General features: G+C 46.1%; 1 protein-coding gene across 4 annotated transcripts in view; it reads right to left on the bottom strand.

Annotated features, from left to right (window-relative positions):
- Positions 1–26,535, bottom strand: part of LOC119977858 (palmitoyltransferase ZDHHC20-B-like) — a 130,398-nt gene that overhangs the window by 18,258 nt on the left and 85,605 nt on the right. For 2 of the 4 annotated variants that reach the window (XM_038819116.1, XM_038819117.1), the window contains exons 8-11: positions 22,063–22,182; positions 17,718–17,753; positions 12,487–12,619; positions 12,108–12,234 (exon numbers count right to left, since the gene is read on the bottom strand). In XM_038819116.1, coding sequence (XP_038675044.1) covers positions 12,108–12,234; positions 12,487–12,619; positions 17,718–17,753; positions 22,063–22,182 — 416 coding nt within the window. The remainder of the gene's footprint in view (positions 1–12,107; positions 12,235–12,486; positions 12,620–17,717; positions 17,754–22,062; positions 22,183–26,535) is intronic. The other 2 variants (XM_038819118.1, XM_038819119.1) reach the window with 2 other exon arrangements.

Genomic DNA, 26,535 nt, shown 5'->3' with positions numbered 1-26,535 from the left:
ACAGTAACAGGTCATCGGCATACAACGACACCCTATGTTCCTCCCCACCTCGCACCAAACCTCTCCACCTCTCTGAATCCCTCAACGCCATCGCCAGCGGCTCGATTGCCAGTGCAAACAACAAGGGGGACAGGGGGCAACCCTGCCTGGTCCCTCAGTACAGCCGGAAGTACTCCGACCTCCTCCCATTCATGGCCACGCACGCCATCGGGGCCTCATATAGCAGCCTTACCCATTTAATAAACCTTCACCAAATCCAAACCTCCCCAACACCTCCCATAAGTACCCCCACTCCACTCTATCGAAGGCCTTCTCCGCATCCAGCGCCACCACTATCTCTGCCTCCCCCTCAATCGCCGGCATCATGATGATATTCAACAATCTCCGCACATTCGTGTTCAGCTGCCTTCCCTTCACAAAACCTGTCTGGTCCTCGTGCACAACCCCTGGCACACAGTCCTCTATCCTGGTGGCCAGGATTTTTGCCAGCACCTTGGCATCTATGTTGAGGAGAGATATGGGCCTGTATGAACCACACTGCTGGGGGTCCTTGTCCCTCTTTAAAATTAACGAGATCAGCGCCCGCGACATCGTCGGGGGCAAAGTCCCCCCTTCCCACGCTGCATGAAGTGTCCGCACCAGCAAGGGGCCCACTAGGTCCACAAACTTTTTATAAAATTCCACCAGGAACCCACCCGGCCCAGTGCCTTCCCTGACTGCATCTGCCCAATTCCCTAAACTAGCTCCACCAGCTCAATCGGCGCACCCAACCCCTCCACCTGCTCCTCCTGCACCTTCGGGAAAGAAAGCCCGTCGAGGAACCTCTCCATTCCCCTCCTCTCCCCCGTTGGCTCCGACCGGTACAGTTCCCCGTAAAAGTCCTAGTCCTTGAAGACCTAATTTACCTCTACCCCCTTCCGCACCACATTCCCACTCTTGTCTCTCACTCCAGCAATTTCCTTAGCCGCATCCCACTTGCGGAGCTGATGAGCCAGCATCCTACTCGCCTTTTCACCATGTTCGTACACTGCCCCTTGTGCCTTCCTCCACTGTGCCTCTGCCTTTCTAGTGGTCAGCAAATCAAATTTAGCCTGCAGGCTGCGCCTCTCCCCCAACAGTCCCTCCTCTGGTGCCTCTGCGTACCTCCTGTCTACCTCCAGCATCTTTCCCACCAGTCTATCCCTCTCGCTCATCTCCCGCCAACAACCCCACATCCAACCGCCACAACGGGCGCTGGTCCCGCACCTCCCCCATCTCCAACTCTATCCAATGCGGAGCGTGGTCGGAGATTGCAATGGCCGAATACTCGGCCTCCTCAATAGAACATAGAAGAGTACAGCACAGAACAGGCCCTTCGGCCCTCGATGTTGTGCCGAGCAATGATCACCCTACTCAAACCCACGTATCCACCCTATACCCGTAACCCAACAACCCCCCCTTAACCTTACTTTTTAGGACACTACGGGCAATTTAGCATGGCCAATCCACCTAACCTGCACATCTTTGGACTGTGGGAGGAAACCGGAGCACCCGGAGGAAACCCACGCACACACGGGGAGGACGTGCAGACTCCGCACAGACAGTGACCCAGACGGGAATCAAACCTGGGACCCTGAAGCTGTAAAGCATTTATGCTAACCACCATGCTACCGTGCTGCTCCACTCTCGGAATCAGTCCCCTACTCACCACGAAGAAGTCTATCCGAGAGTAGACCCTCTGTACATGGGAGAAGAAAGAGTACTCCTGTGCCCTCGGCTTCACAAACCTCCATGGATCCACCCCACCCATCTGGTCCATAAACCCTCTCAGTACCTTGGCCGCCGCCGGCCTCCTACCTGTCCTAGAGCTGGACCGATCCAGTGAAGGATCCAACACCGTATTGAAGGCCCCCCCCATGATCAGACCTCCCGCCTCCAGATCCGGGACCTGTCCCAACATGCGCCTCAAAGCCCGCATCGTCCCAATTTGGGGCACACACACGCGCAAGTACCACCTTCTCTCCTTGTAGCCTGCCCCTAACCATAACATACCTACCCCCCTTATCCGCCACCACCGCCGATGCCTCAAACTACACATTTTTCCCCACCAGAATCGCCACTCCCCGGTTCTTCACCCCCAACCCAGAGTGGAAAACCTGCCCCACCCATCCCTTCCTCAGACGGCCCTGGTCCGCCACCTTCAGGTGGGTCTCCTGAAGCATTGCCACATCTGCCTTCAGCCCCTTCAGATGAGCAAGTACCCTCGACCGCTTCACCGGCCCATTCAATCTTCTCGCATTCCAGGTGACCAACCGAATCAGAGGGCGTCCCGCCCCCCTCCCCCGTCGACTAGCCATAGCCCGTCGACTGCCCACCCCAGGCCAGCACCCCCTGCCCGACCCAGTCTCCACCGCGACAACACCTCACCTCTGTCCCCCCCCAGCCCCCACCAGCTGCTTCCTGACCCTACCAGCAGCAACCCGGTATTCCCCTTCCCCCCCCCCCCCTCCCTTCCCCCCAGGCTGGGAACCCTCCTAGCCGCGAACCGTCCTCCATTGCACTTCCGTGGGTCAGCTAACTCCTGCTGACCCCGGAAACTCCCGCCAATAACCCGACCCCTCCCAAAGTGGGATCATCCCCCATCCTGTCCCTCCTCCAGGCACCGCTCCAGCGCGGGGAAGAACCAGTTAAGGCCCCGCCTCCCCCCGTCATCGTCTCCACCCCCCAGCCCCGCAGCGCGGGAAACCAGAGGAAAGCCCGCGCTTTCACACTGCCCCACCACACCCTTCTGACGCAGCTCCCAAATACCAGCCCCACTCCATACCCCCAACCCGACATAGAATACAACAAACCCCCCCAACCCTCCCCGCAAGATACAAAACTCAAATAATGCCCCACAGCAAAAAAAATAACAGAACACCCCCATAAATAACCATATCAAAATTGCAAAAGTACAAAAAAAAAGAGAACACAGCAACAGCAGAATCCAGCAATAAAGTATTACAACCGACCCCGCAACCCCCAACCCCTAGTTCAAGTCCAGTTTCTCCATCCGCACGAAGGCCCACGCCTCCTCCGGGGAATCGAAATAATAATGCCGGTCCGAATAAGTTACCCACAGGCGCGCGGGCTGCAACATTCCGAACTTTATCTTTTTCTTGTAAAGCACCTCTTTCATCCGATTAAACCCGGACCGCCGCTTAGCTACATCCGCACTCCAATCCTGGTAGATCCGTACTACCCCATTCTCCCAATTGCTGTTCTTCACCTTCTTGGCCCAGCGCAGCACACACTCCCGATCACTGAACCGGTGGAACTTCACCAGCACCGCACGCGGGGCTTCATTCCCCTTAGGCCTCCTGCCAGTACTCTGTGTGCTCCCTCCAGCTCCAAGGGCAGATGGAAAGACCCGGCCCCCACTAGCGAGTTCAGCATCGTAGCCACGTAGGTTGTCAGGTGCGACCCCTCCAGCCCCTCCGCACGGCCCAAGATCCGCAGATTTCTCCGCCTCATGCGGTGATCAAGCTCCTTGAAGAGTTCCTGCCACTTCTTGTGGAGTGCCTCGTGTCCCTCCACCTTACTCACGAGGATCCCGGCCTCCTCCTCTCGTTCAGTGGCCTGCGTCTGCAACTCCTTGATGGCAGCACCCTGGGTCGTCTGAATCTCCGAGAGCCTTCTGTTTGTTTCCTGCAGAGAGCTCAGTACCTCAGCCTTGAAATCTGCAAAACAGTGCAGGAGAGCAGCTTGTTGCTCCAGGGCCCACTGCTTCACTCCTCTGGAGCTCCGCCGGCCACGATCTTGGATTCCTTCCCCCGTTTTTTCTGGGGAGCTGCTGCCGTTTTTTCCCCCTTTCCACTCCGAGTTCGAGTCATGGACTGCGGGGAAAGTCGATCAGCACACCTTCTCCCACCGGGAGATGCCGAAAAATTTCCGTTTTGGGCTCTAAAAACAGCCGAAAAGTCCGTTTAAAACGGGAGCTCCCAAATGTGCGGCTTCCTACGTCATCGCCGCCACCGGAAGTCTCCACCATTCTCAACTCTTGATATACTGAAGCAGTTCATGCTTGCATGCAGCAAGACCTGGATGTAGTCAGATTTGGGCTGATAAGTGGCATATAAAGTCTGTGCCACACAAGTGCCAGGCAATTACTATCTCCAACACAAGAGATTCTAACCATCTCCCCATGACATTCGATAGTATAACTACCACTGAATCCCCTAAATATCAACACCTTGGGGGTGGGGTGGGGAGGGGGGCATCATCATCATTGACCAGAAACCTAACTGGACTGATCATATGGAAATTCTGCAGTAAATGATTTCTTGACTCCCAAAGCCTACTCACCATCTATAAGATGCAAGTCAGGAGCACAATGGAATACTGTTCACTTGTTTGGATTAGCACAGCTCCAACAAGACACAAGAAGCTCAATAGCATTCAGGACAAAATCAACCTACATGATCAGTACCGCCATTGATCACCTTAAACAGTCACTCCCTCCAGCACTGTGTCAGTGCACCATGCACAAGATGCACTGTGGCAACTGACTACGGCTCCTTCGGCTTAACCGGCCCAATATTTGACTTCTACCACCCAGAAGAACAAGGGCAGCACGGTAGCCTTGTGGATAGCGCAATTGCTTCACAGCTCCAGGTTCCCTGGTTCGATTCCAGCTTGGGTCACTTGTCTGTGTGGAGTCTGCACATCCTCCCCATGTGTGCGTGGGCTTCCTCCAGGTGCTCCGGTTTCCCCCCACAGTCCAAAGATGTGGTTAGGTGGATTGGCCAAGCTAAATTGCCCTTAGTGTTGGGTGGGGTTACTGGGTTTATGGGGATAAGGTGGAGGTGTTGACCTTGGGTAGGGTGCTCTTTCCAAGAGCTGGTGCTGACTCGATGGGCTGAATGGCATCCTTCTGCACTGTAAATTCTATGAGATGCATGGGGACCACACCACCTGCTAGTTCCTCTTCAAGTCACATACCGTGCTGACTTTTAAAAAATTCATTTAAGGATGTGGGCGTCGCTGGTTAGGCCAGTATTTATTGCCCATCTCGAGTTGCCCTTCAGAAGGTGGTGGTGACTGGCCTTCTTGAACCGCTGCAGTCCTTGAGGTGGAGGTACACCCACAGTACTGTTAGAGAGTTCCAGGATTTTGAAGACTTCCGGTTGCGGCTATGCGGAGCTAAGTTGCACATTCGGCAGCTCCCACTAGGAACGGGGACTTTTGGGCTCTTTTTAGGGCCCCCAACGGTACTTTTTCGATGTTTCCCGGTGTGGGAAGGAGACAGCAACATTCCCCCAACAGTGTATTGCTTGGACCAGGAGTGGAGCGATTTAAAAAAGTGGTCGTGAAGCCAAAGAAGGTGCAAGGGAAGAAGAACAAGATGGCGGTGGGCGGAGACCAGGCAGCGTGGATGTAGTGGGCGCAGGAGCAGCAGGAGGTTCTCCAGGGCTGCTTTAGGGAGCTTAAAGAAGACCTGCTGGAGCCGATGAAGGCTTCAATTGATAAGCTGCTGGAGACCCAGATGGCGGCGATCAGTGAGGTCCGGCAAAAGGTCTCTGAAAACGAGGACGAGATCCTGGGCCTAGCGGTGAAGGTGGAGGCGTACGAGGCGCTCCATAAAAGATGGCAGGAGAGGTTCGAGGAGATGGAGAACTGGTCGAGGCAGAAGAATCTGCGGATCCTGGGCCTCCCGGAGGGGCTGGAGAGGTCAGCCGTGGGGGCCTACGTGGTCACCATGTTGAATTCGCTGATGGAAGCAGGGTCCTTTCAGGGGCCCCTGGAGCTGGAGGGAGCCCACAAAGTATTGGCGATGAGGCCCAAGCCTAACGAGCCACCGCGGGCGGTGCTGGTGCGGTTCGACCAGTTTGCTGACCGGGAGTGCGTGCTCAGGTGGGCCAAGAAGGAGCGGAGCAGCAGGTGGCAGAATGTGGAGGTTCGGATTTACCAGGATTGGAGCGTGGAGGTGGCGAAGAAGAGGGCCGGGTACAACCGGGCGAAGGTGGTGCTGCACAGGAGGGGAGTGAAGTTCGGCATGCTACAGCCGGCGCGTCTGTGGGTCACCTACAAGGACCGACACTACTATTTTGAGTCCTTTGCATAGGCCTTTGTTCAGGCCTAAAAATTGGACTCAAACTGAGGGTTGGGTACGGGGGGGGGGTCGCATGAATGGGATGGTCAGGGGTAGTTGTATTGCATTTTGAGGGGGGGTTCTCTGTTTATTCTTGGTTCTTTGTTGTTTTGAGGGTGGGAGTGGCCTGAGTCAGCAGGAGTCGGCTGACTTACGGGAGTGCAATGAGGGGAGCAATGCAGCTAGTGGGGGCCGGGGGGGGTGGGGGGGGGGGGGGAGATGGGAGTTGCTGCTGAAATGGCCAAGAGGGAGCTGGAGCGGGTAGAGGGGGTTGGGACGGGGTTCTGCCGCCGTGGGGAACGGGTCGTGCGGGAGGCACGGGCACGTGGCTGGCCGAGGAGGGATTATGGCTAGTCCACGGGAATGTAAGGGGGCTGAATGGGTCGGTCAAACGGGCCCGTGTGTTCGCGCACCTGAAGGGGCTAAAGGCGGATGTGGTCATGCTTCAGGAGATATACCTGAAGGTGGCGGATCAGGTAAGATTAAGGAAGGGGTGGGTAGGCCAGGTGTTTCATTCGGGGCTGGATGCAAAAAATCGGGGGGGGGGGGTGGCGATCTTGGTGGGAAAGAGGGTGTCGTTTGAGGCGTCGAGCATTGTGGCAGACAATGGCGGTAGGTATGTGATGGTAAGTGGCAAGCTGCAGGGGGAGCGGGTGGCGCTGGTCAATGTATACGCCCCAAACTGGGACTGTCCCGGGGAGAATAGACGGAGGGTTCCTGAGTTGGCACAGGGCAGGTATTAGGAGGATGGGGGACCTGTTTGTGGACAGGAAGTTCGTGAGCCTGGGTGAGCTGGAGGAGAAGTTCGGGCTGCCCCCGGGAACACCTTCAGGTATATGCAGGTAAGAGCGTTTGTCAGGCGGCAAGTGGTGGAGTTCCCACTGTTGCCGCCACGCAGGGTCCAGGACAGGGTGCTCTCGGGGGTGTGGGTTGGAGAGGATCTCGGCAACGTACCAGGCGATGCAGGAGGAGGAGGCGGCCTCGGTGGAGGAGCTGAAGGGTAAGTGGGAGGAGTTGGGTGAGGAGATCGAGGAGGGGACGTGGGCAGATGCCCTAGGGAGGGTGAACTCCTCCTCCTCTTGCGCGAGGCTCAGCCTCATACAATTTAAGGTGCTGCATAGGGCACACATGACCGGGACAAGGATGAGCCGTTTTTCTGGGAGAGAGGACAGGTGTGTTAGGTGCTCAGGGAGCCAAGCAAACTACACCCATATGTTCTGGGCATGCCCAGATTTGGAGGACTTTTGGAAGGGCGTATCGAGGACGGTGTCGAGGGTGGTAGGTGGTAGGATCCAGGCCGGGCTGTTGGTTCGCAATATTTGGGGTTGCAGAGGAGCCGGTGAGTGCAGGAGGCGAAAGAGGCCGGTATTCTGGCCTTTGCGTCCCTGGTAGCCCGGCGGAGGATTCTTCTTCAGTGGAAGGATGCGAGGCCCCCAAGCGTGGAGTCCTGGATCAACGATATGGCGGTGTTTATTAAATTGGAGAGGGTGAAATTTGCCTTGTGGGGATCGGTGCAGGGGTTCTTCAGGCAGTGGCAACCGTTCCTAGATTTCCTGGCATGGCGGTAGAAAAAAGGCCAGCAGCAGCAGCAACCTGGGGGGGGGGTTGGTTCGTCTCTTCGTTTTATTTTGAAGGGGCGTGTATATTTGTTCAGTGTTGATGATGGGTGTTAATTTTTTTTTGTACATATGGGGTGGGGGGGGGGGGGGGGGGTGCAGGGGTGGTTTGTTTCTTCTCTCTTTTTGTATTTCGTTATTGATATTTTGTGAAAATTTGAATAAAAATTATTTTTTAAAAAGAGACTTCCAGGATTTTGCTCCAGCAACAGTGAAGGAACGGCCACATATTTCCAAGTCAGGGTGGTGAGTGACTTGGAGGGGAACCTCCAGGTGGTGGAGTTCCCAGATATCTGCTGCTTTTTCCATCTTGATGGTAACTGTTGTGGATTTGGAAGGTGCTGCCTAAAGAACTTGGTGAGTTCCTGCAGTGCATCTTGTAGATGGTACACATGGCTGCTACTGTTTGTCGGTGGTGGAGGGATTGAATATTTGTGGAAGGGTTTGCAATCAAGTGGGCTGCTTTGTCCTGGTTGGTGTTGAACTTCTTGAGTGTTCTTGAGTTGCACTCATCGACACAAGTGGAGAGTATTCCATTGCGATCCGGACTTGTGCCTTGTAGATGGGGGACAGTTTCACGGGGTCAGGTGGTGAGTTACTCGTTGTAGGATTCCAAGCCTTTGACCTGCTCTGGTAGCTACAGTAGTAATATGGCTAGTCCAGTTCAGTTTCTAATCAATGCTAACCCCAGGATGTTGATTGTGAGGGATTCAACAATGGTAATGCTACTGAATGTCAAGGGGTGATGATTAGATCAACTCTTGTAGGAGATGGACATCACCTGGCACTTGAGGTTTGGCACGAATGTAACTTGCCACTTGTCAGCCCAAACCTGGATATTGCCCAGGTGAACAACATCATTGCTCCTTCACTGTCATGATCACTGGGACAAAATCCTGAAAATCCTCCCTAACAACACTGTGGGTATGTGTACCTACACCACGTTAATTTCAACGGTTCAAGAATTCAACCAACATTCCTAATGACAATTAGGGATGAGAATAAACACTGGCCTTGATTAACAATGCATACATCCCATAAATAAATTTAAATACTGCAACAAGGCTCGCTTACCCTTGTACTCCAACTCTCTTGGATCAACAGTTAACATACCATTTACCTTTCTAATTGCTTGTTGTACCTGCATCTTATCTTTCTATGATTCATGTACAAGGAAACCTAAATTCCTTTGAATATCAACATTTACTAGTCTCTCACCTTTGAAACAATACTCTGCTTTTCTACTCTACCAAAATGAATAATTTCACACCCATTGGAATGGTCCCAGTGGATTGGAAACTGCAAATGTAATACCTATATTCACGAAAGGAGGGAGACAGAAAGCAGGAAGCCACAGGCCAGTTCAACTAACATCTGTTGTTGGGAAAATGCTGAAATTCATAATTAAGGAAGTAATAGCAGGGTGTTTAAAAAAAAATCATAATATAATTAGGCAGAATCAACGTGGTTGTGAAAGGGAAATAGTGTTTGACAAATATTAAAGTTCTTCGTGGATGTAATATGCAGGGTGGACAAAAGATAAACAGCTGATTAAGTGTATTTGGATTTCCAAAAGCATTTGATAAGGTGCTACATAAAAGGTAACTCACATGATAAGAGCTCATGGTTTTGAAGGCAACATATTAGCATGGGTAGAAAATTGACGAGCTAACAGGAAGTAGAGAACCACGATAAATGGGCCATTTTCAGGTTGCCAAACTTTAACTGTGGGATCATTACCGGGGTCTCAATTATTTGTTATGCACATTAATTGCTTGAATGAAGGAACCAGGTGTATTGCAACAACATTTTCCGACAATACAAAGTTGGAGAGGAAAGCAATTTGTGAGGAGATGATAAAGGGATTATAGATAGATTAAATGAGTTTGCAAAAATCAGGCAGATGGAGTTTAATGTGGTAAAATGTGAGGTTGTCCACTTTGACGAGAGGAACAAAAAAGATGATTTAAATGGATCACAAAACAATAGTATACAGGCACGGCAAATAATTAGGGGAGGGACAAATGGGATGTTGGTCTTTATTGCAAGGGGAATGTAATATAATTGCATATGCGCAGGGCAGGTTGAACGAGCATTTAATAAAACATATGGGCTTTATCAATAGGGGCATAGAGTACTTAAGAAAGTTATGATAAATCTTTAGAAAACATTGGCTTGGCCACAGCTGGAGCATTGCATCCAGTTATGGGCACCAGACTTTTAGCAAGAATATGAAGTCATTGGAGAGGGTGCAGAAAAGATTCCAGAGATACTTCCAGGGATAAGGAACTTCAGTTACGTAGATGGATTGGAGAAGCTAGAACTGTTCTCGATGGAGAAGAAAAGGTTGAGAAGAGATTTGATAGAGGTATTCAAAATCAAGAGGGATTTGGAAAGACTAGAAAGGGAGAAACTGTTCCCATTGAGAAGTCTTGCTAAAATTGTACAGGACATTTGTGAGACCACATCTAGAATTCTGTGCCCAGCTTTGGTCTCCTTAATTGAGGGATGTACTTGCATTGAAAGCCATTTGGAGAGGGTTCTCCAGGTTGATTCCTAGGATGAAGAGGTTGTCTTATGAGGAAGGGTTGAGCAAGTTGGGCTGAAACTCATTGGAGTTTAGAAGGAGAGATGATCTTATTGATAAGATTCTGAGAGGGCTGGACAGGTAGCTGCTGAGAGACTGTTTCCCCTCATAAAGAATCTGGAGCTAGGAAGTAGAACTTAAATATCAGGAGTTTCCTATTTAAAATGATGTTGAGCAGGAATTAATTATTGGAGGGTTGTTAATCTTTGGAATTCTCTTTCAAAAAGGGTGCTGCAGACTGGATTCTTGAATATATTCAAGGCTGTGTTTGGCAGATTTTTGATCTACAAGGGAGTCAAGGTTATGGATGGGCAGCAGCAAAGTGAAATTAAGGTCTCAATCTGATCAGCTATGACATTACTGAATGGTGGAGCAGGCTCGAGAGGCCGACCGCCTTACTCATGCCCCTATTTCTTATGATCTTACTTATCCGCCACCTTATTACCTTTTCATTTAATTAGTCTTTATTCCTTGCAGGCCCTTTGCATCCACTTCACAGCTTACTTTCTCACCTAGCTTTGTGCAGCCATCAAATACATTGATATAGATGGTAAATAGTTGAAGTCCAAGCACAGATCCTTTGGCACTCCATTGATTATTCTGCCATCTTGAAAATGGCCCACTTATTCTTGCTTTGTGTTCCATCTTGAGACAATTCTAGATCCATGCTGATATACTACCTCCAATCTTGTGCAACATCTGCCACAATGCCTTCTGAAATGCCAAATATACACAACCAGTGGTTCTCCCTTATCTACCCTGCTAGCTACAAACCTCAAAAAATTCCAACAGATTTGTCAAACACGATAAAACCATATTAACTCTGCCTAATCATAGCAAACTTCCAGTGCCCTAATGCCACGTCCTTTATGATAGGATTTAGCATTTTCCTACTACTGTCAGGATTGCAAATTCTGAGTTTCCTCGTACCTCATTTCTTAACCAGGAGGTAGAATGTGCAACCTTCCATTGTAAAATAAAGAGAATTCTGGTAAATCAAAACCGGACCATTCATTATCTCTTCTGCCATCTATATGCCAATTTCTGCATGGCTCAGGCAGTAATCCAGAGACTTTCTTTGAGGTTCTACTTCTTAATTTGTGTCCAAGCTCCTCAAACTCTCTCAGCAGAACTTTATCCATGACTTTATCCATAACTTTATGCAAGAATTTTATCCATGGCTCAGGTCTCTATGTGGACCATGACAACTGGATCCTCCCCCTCCTTCTCGAGCCATGAGGAACAGTACTTAAGCCTGGCACTGGGTAGACAACACATGTCAGAGTCACATCTTCCAGCCCCTAATCACTAACCAAATCAAAAATACCACCCATCCTAAGTCATGTGACTGCCTCCTAGGTCAAACCTTGGACTCCAGTTCAACAACTCTCAGCTGAGGTTCCTTAATTCGTTGACATTTACTGCAGATATGGTTGCTTGAGATCATGTTGCTTCCCATAAACTCCTGCACGCTGCAAGTATGGTACATTTCCTGCACTGCCACCTCCAGTTAATTCAATATTTGAAGTTTTATGCAATTATGTTACCTAATTTTTTAAAGTTATTTTTAAACAAGTTATATTAAACTAGTTTAATTAATAAAGTATTAGTTACAGGTTTCTTGTTTTAAATATTTACTGCCTCAAACTTATACAAAGCATTCCAAACGTTCAAGGCAAAAACAGTTACTTCCCCTTCTGAAACAAATCCCCACTCTTACCAAATTCTCAACTAACACTCTTATGATACATTTTGATCATGTGCGCCCTCCACCTTAGCTCCGAACAAAACATACCTTGTAAAAATAGGCAGAAGCCAGTATTTTCCTTGATCTCCGTACACCTGCTCTAAATTTTTGGAAAATCCCAGGCTAAATCCATTTTTATCGGGGCCATTTCGAAACATTGGTGCACGGAAAGCCTCTGGAGGGAAAAAAGTACTTGGTTTACAGCAGTACACTTTTCCCTTCAAATCAGTAATACAAATTTATCAAGATACTGCCACATTGATTGAAGAAAATCTCCCAATATTTTACTAGGACAGCCATATTTAAGAATCATTTTTTTAACTACATAACTATAACCATAAGCAGCAATGCATCTGTAAAACTATGGGGCAATAATATAATTCGGATTATCAAAGCAAAGTTGTAACCAGTTTAATGGCCATCTTACCTATTGTGGACCTATTTTTGCTGACCAGCCAACAGTGATAACTGAAGAGTGATAGTAAACTGATGAAGAACATGGCCGCCACAAAGAAAAGAAACAAGACATGGAATTTTGCATGATTGTCTGGCAGATCGCCCTATAGGAAGCAAAAACAACTTCAGCTTTCTCACATTTGGACATAAACCTGACATCTGAGAGTCAGGTATGTGCCTGTGCATCTTTTTCAGATCTCTACTACTTATTATAGAAAATTAATCTTTAAAATTCATCTGCCATATTTGCATAATAACAAAGATCAGTAACATTTTTTGATATTTCAGCTGCTCAATAATGTATCAGGTTGCATTCATTCATAAATATCAATTATTAGCTACAATGACAGAGACTTGAGTTGTCCATAGCTTTTTCCTGGAACAAAACCAACACATTGGTTAAATCATGTCATATTTACAAAAAAATATTTAAAAATAAAAACAGTCAGACAACATGCGTGCAACCATTTCTTCAGATATCTTCTCCCAACCTTTGCACTTCTCCTCAGGTCACGTACCAACAGCAACGAAGAAGGCAAGAAGCCCAATTCTTCATCCATTCTACTCTTGATGCGGTACTCCTGTGATGCGCAGGGGTAGCTTTGTTCTGACTGCCTCCGAGATTGCTTTCCCCCCTACTAGAGGGAAATTGCTGACTTGTGCTGGGCTCTACCCCAAAGTGGTAATTTAGTGGGATGGCAACTGTATCATACCAGTACACTTTCCTAAGCACGCCGTCTTAACATTTATATTTTAACCTCTCAAAATTAAATTGGAGGCAGGAAAAGGCCCTTGGGGAAATACACCAACTCATGCAGATTGTCAAATAGGCTCATTCATGAGTCAATTGACACCGATTATCCCGAGCCCATCGGAACTTAGTGGTGGCTTGGGGATTACATGCGAGTGGCACAGCTTTTACATGCCTCTTGAAAACCGCCAAACCTCTTAGGGAGAGGTGAGGGAGGTCATGTGTGGGTGTCCTGCTTTCAAAGGCACTTAGTACCTGATCGAGGGATCTGGAATTGGGCGAGGGTGACTACGTGCCCTTGTCCCAGCCCCCTGCAAGCCTCATCCTACCCCCACTCACTTATGGTGTGGACCCCTTGGCAATCCTAGGTTCTCTGTGGGTTCATTAAGGTAGCAGCCACCCCTCCAGTGGCACTGCCAACAATGTAGAGTTGCTAGCCAGAGGTTGAGGGCTCTCGTCTTTCCATCCCCTGGGGGTCATGAATCCCAGGTACTGCCTGATACTGCTAGTTAATCTGATTGGTTCTCCCCTCAGAAACAATGGGTTTCCCACAATTTCTCCAACCGGTGGGCTGAAACCACATCAGTTATATTAAATTCCACCCAATGGCTCTCAAACAATTAGAAAGGCAAATACGTTTGAAAGCAACATGATTTCTTGTTATTGCCCTAAAACAAGTTATGATTTCTAGGGATAAATTCTGTCTTTAATTTACTTGAACATTCACTGGAACTCTAACAACGAATGGTAAAATAGAATTCCTACAGTGCAGAAAAGAGGCTGTTCGGCCTATTGAGTCTGCGCCAACACTTTGAAAGAACAACCTACTTAGGCCCACTCCCCCACCTTATCCCTGTAACCGCATCTAACATGCACAATCTCTGGACACTAAGGGACTATTTAGCATGGCCAATCCACCTAACCTGCATTTCTTTGGACTGTGGGAGGAAACCGGATCACCGGGAGGAAACCCACGCACACACAGGGAGAAAGTGCAAACTCCACACAGTCACCCAAGGCTGGAATTGAACCAGTCCCTGGTGCTGTTGGGCAGCAGTGCTAACTAATGTGCCACCGTGTTGCCTCTAGGTATTTGGGTACCCTGAATAAAATACAAACATTCAGGTGGGTGCACAGATTAAGTATGTGAAAGTTGTGTGGTAGAAGGTGGGACATATGCAAACCAACACCAGCACAATGTGAGGATCTGAGAATAAATTAGGAGGATTGAAGCACTCAGGAGGGAGCACTCAGTGAGTTCCAGGTGTGGAAGTGGAGGTGACCAGCTCTTCATGGTAAACTGCAGAAAGGGAACGAGGGGTTTGGATGCAATCGTGAGCCAGAGGTTGGGAGACCTTATGAAGGGGAAGGCAGACTAGGAACTGGAACCGTTTAGTAAGGTTATATGTATGACAATGCAGGGTGGTCGAGGAATACTGCAGGTTACTGTCTGTAGTCTGAGAGAATTCTGGGGTGCAGGTTCAATGTTGGGGCGCTAAGGTCTGTGAACACAGAGCAGCTTAACCCATAGCATTATATACCCTAGCATGCCACAGATTATGTAACACACTTATCAGTCTCTGATGCCTTAATGTTGCTGTTTCTCTCTTGGTTACTTCACCCACTCTGAACACTTTGGCTTCACTCTGGTCTCTTTTGTTTCTCTTTATTCCCCTTTCTTTTCAGAGTGGGAAGTGGGAGGTGGGAGGTGATTTGTGGTATGGGAGGGAAATTAACTAAGAATAGTTGCAGGCAACACCTTCTGTGGAATTACAAGGAAAACAGTCATTTTCAGTAGCTTTCTTCCTCTTCCATCATATACTTCCCTGAACCTCTCACACAACCCTCTATTCCCTCACCTTCCTAATACCTACTGTGTACAATCTCGTCACTCCTTTACCGCTTCCTGTAAAATACCAACTCAATGCCTGTACCTCATGTTCTCATTTATTTCTTTGTTATTCACATTACTCTTTAGCCTGCCATCTACTCTCACATGCTTCTCTACCCCTCTGGGGCAGCACTGCAAGGCCAGAGGTTCCTCAGTTTCAACCACTTTCTCTCCTCCTATTTCTTTCAAAAGTTTTTGCATTCAAGGTTCAACTTTTAAAAAATCAACTTAGAGTGAGGAAAGAAAGTACCTGTCTACCTCCCGGTCTCTTGAAATTAAAATCAGCCTCTTCAAGTGTGCACAATTAGCACCGACTTTTCTAGCCAATTAAACAGAACACAAGATAAGTAGTTGGTCTCAACATACCAGATGTTTTTGAAAATTAAAGCAACAATACATGAAGAAGATTTTCTCTCCAAACCCCCTTTAATTTCCATCTGCCTCTCTCCTCATCTTAAAATTTACAGAACACAAAACAAAAGTCACAACTTGTGTGCAGATCCTTCTCTCACACACAGCCTTGTTAAACACGTATACATTGACACCATTGCTCCAGACAACAGCTGGAGGTGGGACAGGACTTGCAGCAAATTAACTAAGAACCAGAACAAACAAAATGCATGAACAGAACTGCAGCTAAGTCTCTTGATAAAAGCAGTTATTGGTTGAAAAAAAAGCAGTGAGTGGAGGATCGTTGTTCATTATAAATTATGTGCGGAAATACAATCCTAGTCACTTATAGCAGTAATGCATGGATAATTACCTAATTGTCTCTGTCTGGTCAGCAATCGCAATATCACTGCGCAGGACCATAAAAATATATAATTTCACTTCACAGAAATGTCTGAAATATCTAATTTTTCAAATTTATTTGGGGAAAAGCTACCAGGCAGAAACTAAATAAAAAATATCAATACAGATGACTGAACAGTGTTGATACATCTCAGGAATTTAAAAGTAAATTTTATACACCCAGACTGCACAATTAAAATTCATCCCAGAGTCGGATCTCTGGACACTCCGGCTCCACAAGGCATTATTTGAGATAATCAGTGTGGTTATACTTTATCAAAACAATAACTTCTGAAAGCTTAACGCATCTAAAAACACAGCAAATTTAAATATATACATAAGTAGTCAATAATATATTTACTGTTAAAACATGCTGAAGTAATTAGCAATGGATACATATATTCAAGAATACGACAACAAAATCATTTCTGGACAGGAGTAACAATTCAGCAACATTTCAATATATTCTGATTACAAAGCATCCTAAAAAGGGAGGTTTTAATTTTTGCCAGGTCACCAATGAATTGTCATACTTTATCAGGAAAACTAGATTTAAAAAAACTTGTAAGCCATCACTCATCTAAACACCCTATTCAAAAAATCTGCAAATTCTCTGAAGGCACATTTAGGTAAAAAAAAAATCTTGTTGCACAAAGAGGAGAGATTAGCATGGAGTTTCCCTCACATTTGTGCTGTTACACCTGCGATTGGGGTGCAAACAAATTGCATAGCTTAAGAGAATTCAAGTATAAAGTAGTTAGAGGCATAACTACCAGCATGCCCAAGTCTTTTACACCCATCCGTCAAATCTTCCATATGACCAAATCATCACACATAAAACTGACCAACCCCAGACTCAAGTTTTTTTTAGGTTTTGTGGAATACTAGGCACAGTAGGAAGCAGTGTCATTTTTTTGCTCTTTTCGGTTTACAAATTTTGTGTGGTTTGAAAAACAATACATAACTGAGATCTGCTTTGTATTTTCCATTTCTTTAATGTATGCTTATGGCATGAGCAGGAATCGCTTCAAAAACTGGAAAGCTTTGTTGATTGCAGCTTCTTAAACATCTGTGCCTAATGTGTATCAATGATTGCTGAATTAGTTGAAACTTGAGTTTTAAGACTTAAATGATATACAGGTATGTGTTAATTTATGTCCATTTTATATTTAAGTGTACTCGAAAGAAATGCAAGATACTGGATTGTATCCTGATATCGTAAAAATGGGCAATACACTGGACACATATTTCAGTTGAACATCCAGGATGCACCTAAAGAGGAAACACCATGCCAATGTATTTATTATTTTTAATGCTCATGCAGTAATTTATATCGAACACTTATAAAAATTAAAGCAATAATAAATTTAGAGTACCCAATTATTTTTCTTTCCTAATTAAGGGGCAATTTAACATGGCCAATCCACCTAACCTGCTTTTTAGGTTGTGCGGGTGAGGCCCACGCAGACACAGGGAGAACATGCAAACTCCACACAGACAGTGACTCAGAGCCGGGATCGAACCGGGGTCGTCAGCGCCGTGAGGCAGCAGTGCTAACCACTGCGCCACCATGCCGCCCTTTTGTATCAAAATCGAATCATTTTTGTAAATAACACTGGCTGCACATACAGAACATTTATCAAATCATACTGTACTATTCAGCTTTTTCAACAGCAATATACTGAAAGTCATATGCAAATGTACAAGTTCAACTTTTTTATTTTCAATACCAAAAGTACACCAAATAAGGAACACAGTGTCATTTTACCTTCGGGCAATTCACTGATGATTTCCTGCGACAAAGCTATATGCAAATAAAGACACTTTAATGAAAACCACATCAATTAATTGGTTCATCTGCCATGCAAAAAGGCATGGATGGGATGGAATGGGAAAGGAGGATCATGAATTTGTCCCAAGCACAACTAATCTATTTGTACACAAAAAGCCATTTGAAAATTGAAACACCTATTGTGTCACCTGTTTTTGAAGGTAGGATTCTTTTTCTCCTACATATGGAAAGGAAGTTTCATTATCAAACAATTAAAATGACTGCAAATTAAAACTTCTGTACATAAATGCTATCTGTGACAGTTTCATTGAGGGAGTCACGAGTTTTGGGCAATGTCGCTTTCATATAGCACATTATCACATCACGATACCCATCTGAAAGCACCACAACTAGCGCCACTGTGTCTTCTGAACAGTAAACACAGCAGCCACAAATAATTAAATTGGATATATATCTAATTTAATCAATCTTAAGTGTTTTGTTGAGCAGGACATCAGGAGAACCTTTCCATAAAATTCCTACAGTGCAGAACGAGGCCATTTGATCCATTTGGTCTGCACTGATCCTCTGAAAGACCACCTTACCTAGTGCCATTACCCCACCGTATCTCCGTAACCCCACCTAACCTGCAAATCTTTGGATACTACAGGGCAATTTTTAGCATGACCATTCCACCGAACCTGCACATCTTTGGACTGTGGGAGGAACCTGGTGCACCTAGAAGAAACGCACGCTGCAGACACAGGACAATGTGCAAACTCCACACAGTCACCCAAGACCAGAATTGATTCCAGGCCCCTGGATTTCCATGCTCTTCTCTGCATAGTGCTATAAATTTTTAATGTCTGCTTGAACTTTAAGAACAGCAGCCCACTAATTTGCGAGCCCAGAAACACAGAGGCCAATTATACTGCTCTCACCTAAGCCCTGTCTGAGGTCATAGAACATGAGAAAACAGATGATGTCTATGTGCTTCAGCATACATTATGTCGTGAATTTACCAATGGCACTCTCAAATTCCACCTTTAATTTTCAAAAAGTTGCTATTTCATCTTTTTGTTTCGCCCTCCAATTTTACATTCCTTGATCAGGCCAATAGGCAACATGATCCCAAGTCTTTTACCAATATTTTCTTGTTACCTGATTTTGGAAAGAGCATAGGAACGGCCCAGTAAAATGGCTTCCCTGTTTTTTCACCCCTCCCGCTGAGGTAGCAGCTAGTAGTCAGAAACTACCACTGTAGTATCGTCAAGGCTAGGAACTCAGTACTTGAGTGTGTGCAACGTTGAACTGACATCCTCACACTCCTCAGCACCAAGATTATCCACGTCTTTTCTTTGTCCGAATTGTGTAATGTGTTTTAATTTTGTATTTTACTTATACTAGAACTTGTGAATACCAATCAGAAACCATTTTAAAAGATTCATAACATTTAAGTATCAGAAATTGGGGACACTGCAGGAATTATGGTTTGTATTACATAGAACATAGAACATAGAACATAGAACGGTACAGCACAGAACAGGCCCTTCGGCCCTCAATGTTGTGCCGAGCCATGATCACCCTACTCAACCCACGTATCCACCTTATACCCGTAGCCCAACAACCCCCCCCTTAACCTTATTTTTATTAGGACACTACGGGCAATTTTAGCACGGCCAATCCACCTAACCCGCACATCTTTGGACTGTGGGAGGAAACCGGAGCACCCGGAGGAAACCCACGCACACAGGGGGAGGACGTGCAGACTCCACACAGACAGTGACCCAGCCGGGAATCGAACCTGGGACCCTGGAGCTGTGAAGCATTTATGCTAACCACCATGCTACCCTGCTGCCCGAAATTTTTATTGTATTAAATTTTTAAAAATAAAACCATATCTTTAACAGATGGTTGGAGTAACAGATTTAGTGCAATGGTTTGGTGAAATAGCTCCAAAATAGAAATCAGTTGAGATTAAGACTTTAGTGGAATAGTTTGGTGAAATATTTCTGAAATGGAAATCAGTTGAGATTTTAAGAAAATATTATAATATAATTTCTTACTTGAAGAACTTATAGGACAAATATTTTCATGTGTGTTTAATGCTACTATCAGCAATACATAAAAGACTGCACTGTGAAGCTTTCATGGTGAAAATATCATGATCTATTCTTGCAGAATATCACCATCTAACATGACCCTCCAACTTGAATGATTCAATAAGATCAATATAGGAAAGCCTCAGACTTATGCAATACAGGAGGCCATTCAGCACATTATGTCTATGCCAACTCTGTGGAGGAGCTACAAATTAGTCCAACTCACCTGCTCTTTCCTTTTGGCTCCGCATGATTTTCCTATCAGTTATGGCCTTCAATTTCTTTTTGACAGTTGATATTGAATCTGCTTCCACCACCCCTTGAGATAGTACACTTCACATTGTACTACTGAGTGAAATAAATTCCCTTCATTTTCATTATTTTGCAAATTATTTTAAATTAGTGTCTCCAATTGCCAAACCTCCTGCCAGTGGAAATAGTTTTTCAAAGGATGTGATGTAACCGCCAGGCTGTGCCCGAAAGGCAGCTTGCCACAGCACAGTGATAAAATCTGGGAGACCCCGCTCGTGGGATCTACCTGGCTCATAACGCCTCGCGAGATCTAATGCGATCTCGCAAGACTTTGCGATGTCTGGGCCGGATCACTTTTTAGCAAATCTGCATATTGGAGCGAGACAACTGGACTCACTTTAACGTGCTGATTCCAGAGGCATCTGACGCTTTGGGATTCACCCCCTATACCTCGGTGACCTCGGGCAAGTGCCGTTCAGCACTGGTCCTCACAAATGGAAACCAGACAGATTTGCACTCATATGGGTGTCCAGGGGATTGGAGGCCCCAGGTGCCTTTTGGGCACACTGCTGGTGCCACCTGAGCACGCTGACACTGCCAGCTTGGCACTGCTAAGGTGCCCTAGTGGCACTGCCAGCTGCAGGGGCACTGTCAGGATGACACTGCCAAGGTGCTAAGCTGGCATTTGATCTGGCCGGGAGTACCCAGGACGGCTGTTGCAGGGGGGCCGGGAACCCTCCCACAGTGTGTTGGGGCTTGGGGGAGTCACATTGGGGGCTTTGGAGACTCTCGCTATACTGAGGAGTTCCGTCGAGCGGAGCTCCTCGGTGTCGAAAATTGGACTATGTGCGGCCTCGGCCACTCATCCCCTGCTGAGGCGCCTTATTTAAAGCGAGTGACATTGTATAACCGTGTTCTAGGTGCTGTGAGAGCTGGGAGACATGCGGCTCAATATGCTCGCTATCAAATTTTGTTCCCATTTAGTTGAATCATGCCCTTTATCTACTCTATAAAATCTCTTCTTATCATTATCTGCTGCAAGGAGAATAATCCCAGCTTCTCTAGTCTCTCCAGATAACAGAAACTTCTCATCTCTGGTACCATTCTAGTAAATCTCCTCTGCAAGGCCTTGACATAAGAATTGCTTAAGGAGGTTAGAATTGAATACAACACTAGCCAAGGCTTAACTATTGATTTCAACAAGTTTAGCTTAACTTGCTTTATTTTTATACTCTATGTCTCTATTTTTAAGTCCATGGATCTACTACATTTTTTAAATAGTGAACTAAATTATGAACTTGTCCTGACACCTTCAGAAATTTGTGTAAGTAACCTCCAAGTCTCCTACCCCCTTAAAATTGTACTGTCTCATCATTTTCCCTTTTCTATATTTCATCTGCCTTGTGGCCACCTATTTCACCAGTCTATGTCTTCCTGAAGTCTGTTACTATCCTCCACACTGTTTACTACATTTCCAAGTTTTGTGTCGCCTCCACATTGCTATGGTTTTTTCCCCTTTACTGCCCAACAATCAATAGGATTTGGTAGTTATAGAACTAAAACAATTTTCTGGTGATAGGCACCAACACAGCAAATTAGAATTGGATGGCTGTCAGGGCACAATTGTCAATATCTATAGCATAAATTCATCTGATTTATTTTTAAATATATCGTGTAAATTTGGCTATGTTCTTTACATCTTTACTGTTTAATCAGTTTTTAATTGCAACTTCTATAAATAAAACTACAGTGGCACCAGTAGATGTGAAATATCACTGCACTAACTAACTGAAAAGAAGGTGAATTCTCAGCAAGACCAATCTGCTGATTTTTGAAATTTGACACTTTGCAATAGAATTTCTATTAACTACAGTTCTAGGTATACAAAATAATCAATGCATAGCATTCTGAAAATATATTGAAATGCAAAGGATTACTACATTATGATTAGCTGATTTAAAAGTATAAATCAAACAGGTGACACTCACAATTTTCGTTGCTACGTGAGAGAGGACTAATATCTGATGCACAACACTATAGGAACACACGGCAAATAAGCTGAAGTCATGGAAAGATGGTAAAGAAGATTGCAGAAAACATTTTATTTCCTTTTTGGGAATAATGAAGGAAGCATTAGTTAAACAGTAATTGGATACTTAAAAAAGGACTGAAAACTCTAGATGTGAACAGCTGAAGAGCTGTCGCATGTAGAAAACTATTTTTGCTTTTTCCCCAAATGACTTCCACAGTTTGTCTTCAGAGAGCCAAGATCGTTACGCATGCCATAAAATTAATTTTCAGAAAAAATGTTTACTACTACTCTCCCTCCCCCACTTCTTTTTTTAATTTAATTTTTTCAAATTAAGGGACAATTTAGAGTGGCCAATCCACCTATCCTGCACATGTTTGGGTTGTGAGGCAAGACCCATGCAGGCATGGGGAGAATGTGCAAACTCCACATGGGCAGTGGCCCGGGGCCAGGATCAAACCTGGGTCCTCAGCACTGTGAGGCAGCAGTGTTAACCATTGCGCTACAGTGCCACCCTAACCCTCCTCCACTTTTAAGGGGGGACAGCAGCATGCTAGAGTATGGTTCTAAGAATACCAGCATCACACTGATGTATGAACCAACTGGTTATTCTTCATTTGTGTGACCAACGTTAAGCATGATGACTATTCAATGATGTGAGGAATTAAAGCTAAAGTCCATTCTCAATTTTCTTGAACTTCACACATAGAACATAGAACAGTACAGCACAGAACAGGCCCTTCGGCCCTCAATGTTGTGCCGAGCCATGATCACCCTACTCAAACCCACGTATTCACCCTATACCCGTAACCCAACCCCCCCTTAACCTTACTTTTATTAGGACACTACGGGCAATTTAGCATGGCCAATCCACCTAACCCGCACATCTTTGGATTGTGGGAGGAAACCGGAGCACCCGGAGGAAACCCACGCACACAGGGGGAGGACGTGCAGACTCCACACAGACAGTGACCCAGCCGGGAATCGAACCTGGGACCCTGGAGCTGTGAAGCATTTATGCTAACCACCATGCTACCCTGCTGCCCCATGTACACTTCAAGCAAGATTAACTGTGATCAAAAACATTAATTCTCTGGAGACACGGAGCTTGTTGCTAATGCCCTTATTGTCACTCTCAAAACAAGCTAATCTAGCAGATGACATTGCTGTAACCTGGAATCTTCCTGGTCTTATGGTCTGTACCATATCATACAGTGTATTTTCCTATGGAGTCATCTGGGGAGTTGGGTTCACCTATTTTAAACTAATCTTAGTTAAGCAAGACACAACAAAATATAACGTTCACAAATGAGAAATGGAGACTGTTAGTCTGAGGGTTACTGAGGTAAACCAAAATATAAAACAATATTGTTAGCTGGCTTATGATGCTCTGTGCCGTTCTAAGCCTACATTTGCTGCAGAGGGCAGCAGAGCGGAGCTACTGATTGGCTGTTCCAGGGAGATTTGCATACGTGCAGTGTGGTCAGCCTAATCTGAAGGTGTACCTGCAAAAGAGACCCGAGGAGTTCGAGTGCAAGCCAGCATCCAGCAGAGGGCAGCAGAGCGGAGCTACTGATTGGCTGTTCCGGGGAGATTTGCATACGTGCAGTGCGGTCAGCCTAATTTGAAGGTAGTTTGTGAAGGGGCTGTTGTCAAGTGACAATTTAACCCGAAACACTTCCTCAGTGCTTCCCTCCCTACCCCCTCCTCTAACCAAAAAAAAACAACAGTGGTTGTCGGGAAGGTAAGTTTATCTCTTTAAAAACTTACCTTGAAGGGTGACATCACAGCAAAGCAGTGACCTGATTGGCTGGCAAGGAAAGTGCTCCAATTAGCAGTTGCTGGGAGAAATTTAACTCTTCGTGTGTTGGTGAGTATTGTGATTGGTAAGTAAAATCTTTATTCCTTTCACTTATTAATTATTTGATACTATATTTGTAATCAGTTAAGGTAAAGGGTAAAAATGGCAGAAGATCCCAGACCCGTGTTATGCTCCTCGTGCGCAATATGGGAGTTCAGGGACGCGGCCGATGCCCCTGACTTCTTCATGTGCGGGAAGTGTGTCCAGCTGCGGCTCCGGTTAGGCCGCATGACGGCTCTGGAGTTGCGGATGGACTCACTTTGGAGCATCCGCGATGCTGAAGAGGTCGTGGATAGCACGTTCAGTGAGTTGGTCACACCGCAGATTAGGATTGGTGACGGAGACAGGGAATGGGTGACCAAAAGGCAGAGAAAGATCAGGAAGGCAGTGCAGGTGTCCCCTGCGGTCATCTCCCTCCAAAACAGGTATACCGTTTTGGATACTGTTGGGGGAGATGACTCACCAGGGGAAGGCAGTAGTAGCCAGGCTCATGGCACCGTGGCTAGCTCTGCTGCACAGAAGGGCGGGAAAAAGACTGGCAGGGCTATAGTCATAGGGGATTCAATTGTAAGGGGAGTAGACAGGCGTTTCTGTGGTCAAAAACGAGACTCCCGAATGGTATGTTGGCTCCCGGGTGCTCAGGTCAGGGATGTCTCCGATCGGCTGCAGGACATACTGAAGGGTGAACAGCCAGTTGTCGTGGTGCATATAAGCACCAACGATATAGGTAAAAAAAGGGATGAGGTCCTACAATCAGAATTTAGGGAGTTAGGAGATAAGTTTAAAAAGTAGGACCTCAAAGGTAGTAATCTCAGGATTGCTACCAGTGCCACGTGACAGTCAGAGTAGAAATTCAAGAATAGTCAGAATGAATACGTGGCTTGAGAGATGGTGCAGGAGGGAGGGGTTCAGATTTTTGGGACATTGGAACCAGTTCTGGGGGCGGTGGGACCATTACAAACCGGATGGTCTACACCTGGGCAGGACTGGAACCAATGTCCTAGGGGGTGCTTTTGCTAACACTGTTGGGGAGGTTTTAAACTAATGTGGCAGGGGGATGGGAACCAGATTAGGAAGTTAGAGGTCAGTAAAGAAGCAGCAACTAAAGCCAGTAAGGTACGAGACAATAAACTCAATGTGACTAAGGGGAAGAGTAGACAGGGAAGAGATGATGAACGCAAAGGTGATCTGAGGTGCATTTGTTTTAATGCGAGAAGTGTAGCAGGCAAGGCAGATGAACTTAGGGCTTGGATCAGTACCTGGGAATATGATGCTATTGGTATTACTGAGACTTGGTTGAGGGAAGGGCAGGACTGGCAACTGAATATCCCAGGGTATAGATGCTTCAGGAGGGATAGAGAGGGAGGTAGAGGGGTGGAGGAGTTGAATTACTCGTCAGAGATGATATGACAGCTGTGATTAAGGAGGGCATGATGGAGGATTCGAGCACTGAGGCAATATGGGTGGAGCTGAGAAATAGGAAGGGTGCAGTAACATTGTTGGGACTTTACTACAGGCCTCCCAAAAGCGAGCATGAAGTAGAGGTACAAATATGCAGACAGATTATAGAAAAATGTAAGAGCAATAGGGTGGTTGTGATGGGAGATTTTAACTTCCCCAACATTGAATGGGATTCGTGTAGTGTTGGAGGCATAGATGGAGCAGAGTTTGTGAGGAGCATCCAGGAGAGTTTTTTAGAGCAGTATGTAAATAGTCCAACTCGGGAAGGGGCCATACTGGACTTGGTATTGGGGAATGATCCCGGCCAGGTGGTTGATGTTTCAGTCGGTGATTACTTTGGGAATAGCGATCACAATTCCGTAAGTTTTAGAATACTCATGGACAAGGACAAGAGGGGTCCGAAAGGAAGAGTACTAAATTGGGGAAAGGCAGAGTATAACAAAATTCGGCAGGAGCGAGGGAATGTGGATTGGGAGCAGCTATTTAAGGGTAAATCCACATTTGAAATGTGGAAGTCTTTTAAGGAAAGGTTGATTAGAGTGCAGGACAGACATGTTCCTGTGAAAATGAAATATAGAAATGGCAAGATTAGGGAACCATGGATGACGGGTGAAATTGTGAGACTAGCTAAGATGAAAAAGGAAGCATACATAGGATCGAGGCAACTCAAATGAAGCTTTGGAGGAATATCGGGAAAGTAGGACGAATCTCAAACGTGCAATAAAGAGGGCTAAAAGGGGTCATGAAATATCTTTGGCTAACAGGGTTAAGGAAAATCCCAAAGCATTTTATTCGCATGTAAAGAGCAAGAGGGTAACTAGAGAAAGGATTGGCCCACTTAAAGACAAAAGAGGGAATTTATGCGTGGATTCAGAGGAAATGGGTGAGATTCTTAATGAGTATTTTGCATCGGTATTCACAAAGGAAAGGGACAAGACGGATGTTGAGGCTAGGGATGGATGTTTAAATACTCTCGGTCAAGTTGTCATCCGGAAGGGGGAAGTTTTGGGTATTCTAAAAGACATTAAGGTGGACAAGTCCCCAGGACCGGATGGGATCTATCCCAGGTTACTGAGGGAAGCGAGGGTCGAAATAGCTGGGGCCTTAACA

The sequence above is a fragment of the Scyliorhinus canicula genome, chromosome 14, assembly GCF_902713615.1.
Source record: "Scyliorhinus canicula chromosome 14, sScyCan1.1, whole genome shotgun sequence".
In the NCBI taxonomy this organism is placed as follows: Eukaryota; Metazoa; Chordata; class Chondrichthyes; order Carcharhiniformes; family Scyliorhinidae; genus Scyliorhinus; species Scyliorhinus canicula.
The sequence above is the reverse complement of the archived record's forward strand: the minus strand, read 5'-3'. Positions and strand labels throughout refer to the sequence as shown.